This window comes from Pteropus alecto, unplaced genomic scaffold (genome assembly GCF_000325575.1).
Source record: "Pteropus alecto unplaced genomic scaffold, ASM32557v1 scaffold75, whole genome shotgun sequence".
NCBI classification, from domain to species: Eukaryota; Metazoa; Chordata; class Mammalia; order Chiroptera; family Pteropodidae; genus Pteropus; species Pteropus alecto.
In genome coordinates, this window is record NW_006440638.1 from 31,758,299 (window position 1) to 31,761,504 (window position 3,206).

At 47.0% G+C, this 3,206-nt stretch overlaps 1 protein-coding gene across 2 annotated transcripts in view; it reads right to left on the minus strand.

Moving 5' to 3' along the window:
* Window positions 1–3,206, minus strand: part of MBD4 (methyl-CpG binding domain 4, DNA glycosylase) — a 28,546-nt gene that overhangs the window by 6,771 nt on the left and 18,569 nt on the right. For both annotated transcript variants that reach the window (XM_015593821.2, XM_015593820.2), the window contains exon 11: window positions 1,295–1,479. In XM_015593821.2, coding sequence (XP_015449307.1) covers window positions 1,295–1,479 — 185 coding nt within the window. The remainder of the gene's footprint in view (window positions 1–1,294; window positions 1,480–3,206) is intronic.

Genomic DNA, 3,206 nt, shown 5'->3' on the forward strand with positions numbered 1-3,206 from the left:
CCTGGAGACTGACAATCTACCTCTCCCCGCAAGGACCCCAGAAGGGGCAATGGCAAAAAATGTACATTTAGACCCAAGTCCAGGTTGCGAAGTCAGTGACTCTGGGAGAAAATCGCACATAGACAAGGTTACCTCTGAAGAGTACTTGGATGGTCAGCGCATGTGGTTCTGTGTGCACAGCCCTGTATATGGATGTGCACACATGATTGTATAATATATACAGTAGCATACAGTGCAGATGTCCTAGAGGCACCCTACTGAGACATTACATTCAAGTGTCTGGCTGCACGGGAATTTAAATCAGGTGCAGCCATCTGTGACTTTGAGGTGGAAGCCACACAATAATGATGGCAGAGCAAGGTAGAAGAGGCCTGGGGAGTATATAGCCACTTTTGGCCTTCTTATTTATTTATTTACAAGGAAAGAAAAATCTACCTTTTTTTAAACTTCTAACACCAGAATCAGCAAAGTACAGCTCATAGGCCAAATTTGGCTCACCACCTGTTTTTATAAATAAAATTTTATGGAAACACAGCTGCACTCATTTGTTTAGGTGTTGTCTATGGCTGCTCTTGTGCTGCAATGGCAGAGCCAACTAGTTGTGACAGAGACAACAGGGCCCCAAAAGCCTAAAACGTTTATTATCTGGCCCTTTACAAGGAAAGGTTGCCACTTGCAGCTCTAACATTTTGGGTTTTCTTGTCATGTAAGCGAATCAGATCTTAGTTGGTCTAGCATTTTCCAATACCTAACATTTTATTATATTTATGACATAAAATATGTATTTATGTATAGTATCATATTAATATTTTCTGCTTCCCTGACTAGACTCTCTAAACTGGCAGCTTCTTGAGGTCAGAGGCTGATTTGTTGTCTGCAGCACCTAGAAGAATGCCTGGTACATCACAGCCTCTTGAAAAAAATTTATTGGATGAATTAATTCAGGCAATCGATTCTTCCTTCCTCTATTGGTCATGTATTTCTGGAGTGCCTACTCAGTGCCACGCCCCATATCAGCCTCTTGGTTTTCCACTGTGATGGAGATGCAGCCCTGGTCTCAGGATGGAAAGTCATAATTAAAGAATGGGAGGAGAGGAATCTGGTATTTTCATAAACATTATCTCATTTCATCCTCACAGAAACCTTGTGAGGTAGGTATTATTCTTATCATACAGATGAGGGAACAGACGAGGGAACAGAGACTTAAAGAGCCCACTTCCAAGAGTTTCCCCAGCTAGAAGATGGTGCAGGTACAGCAGATTTGTCCTGAGCCCTCCCCTGTTGGCAGAGATACCTTGCACTGCCGCTTCCTTTCTCGGTACCGTTTGCCAACATCCTCCATCTCCTCCAGGGTCATGGGCCTTGCCTCCATCTGGGTGTCAACCATGGGCACAGTCAGCAGGTCCATCTTGGGAGGCTGTGGGGCTAAATCCACTTTCTGCTTCTTGGATGGATGCTGTGGGGTAATTCTGTGCTTGGCTAGGGTTAGAGGGAAGAAACAAAGGAGGAACTGAGAAGGTACCCAGTCATAGAATCTGTCAAGCAATTAACCAAGTCACTAAGCAGGTGCTGAGCCACCCCTCTGCTCACTTCTCACATGTCCGGTCAGTGCCATCTGAGGTACACCTGGAAGGTGCCTCTTTCCATTTCCACCTCCATTATGGCCTCCCTAGTGCAGGCCACCTCCGCCCTCATCTGCACCACAGCCCCAGCCTTCCTGTTGCCATTCTCATCCTCTATCATCCTGTTTCCACCAAAGAGCAAATAGGACCCTTAAAATGTATAAGCCAGATCACCTCATTCCCCTGCTTAGATCTCTCTTCTGACTTCCCACAGCACTTAAGACTAAAACCTAGAATCTATTCTCTAGTCTGCAAGGCCTGCAGGATCTGGCCTCAGCTGACCATCCACCTGACCCATCTCCTACTTCTCACCCCTCACTCACTCCACCTAGCCACCCTAACTTCTTTCTGTCCCCTAAAGACGTTCCTACCTTGGAGCCTTTGCCTTTGCAGTTCCATCTGCTAGGATACCCTTCCCTAGACTGGCTCCATATTACCACTCATGTGTCAGCTCCAATGCTGCTTTTCAGAGAGGCCTTCCCTAACCACCACCCCCTCACTCTGTCCTATTGTCTTCAAAGCTTTAATCACTACTGGACATCTTCTTGGTTAACACTTTCTGTGGCAACTCATTGGAGGCAGGGGTGTTGACTTCTTTACTGCTATGTTCCCAGTTTCCAGAAGTGCCCAGCACATCATAGGTGTTCAATAAAGATCCAAATGAATGAGAGCATCCCATCGCTCCTGCCCTGGTTCAGGCCTCCATTGTCCTTGGCTGAAATGAAATTCAAGCCCTGCCACCTTCTGGTTTTGAGATAGTGAACAAGTGTTCATCCCCTCTGAGCTTCAGCTTCCTCCTTGAAAAGCATAACAGCCCTGATGTCCAGAGACTCGAAGGATAAACTGAGCTAATATTGCAGGTAAACCTACCCAGCCCACAGAGGGCACCCCCAAATGCTAAGACCTTCTCTCTTATGAGTTGGCTGCCCAGACTCATGACACTGCTGCCCCTTTGGGCAAAGCAAGAGACTCCCAAGTTCGCTTACCCTACCCACTGTGGCTCTCCAGGGAAAAAGAATGCAGTGATGACACTGAGATAGCACCATTCATACAAATACCAGCTGCTTGGCTTCAAGTCTATTTATTGGGAAATAACAGACCCCAAATACCTTTGTTGCAAATATGCACCAAGGTACGCCGTGGTCATTCATTAAATGACTTGCAGCCAACTATATGGATAACAATGAACTTTGGTAATTTATAATGAAAAGGCCAAAACAGCATGAGTTGGAAATCATGCCCAACTCAAGGCAACCCTGAGGATATGCTCGACAGTGAGGGGTCGGGGAGATTACTACTGAGGGGGTTGTGACACACAGGAGGTGATTGTGGGGGAGCTCAGGTTCCCTGGGACTCTGCAAGGGTGGAAACTGCCTGAGAGTGAGGCTCACTGGCTTGCTGAGACTAGAGGTCAGAAATCTGCCTGCTGCGCTGTGAGTCAAGTTCCAGGGCCTTGGGAGACTGAGGAATGGATGCTTGAAGGATGTTGCCCACTGCCTCTAAAAGAACCAACCAGTGAGGATGCTGAGCACCCAGCTCAGTGTAACCAGGAACTCCAGAGGCCCTGCCCCCAATTTCTATCTG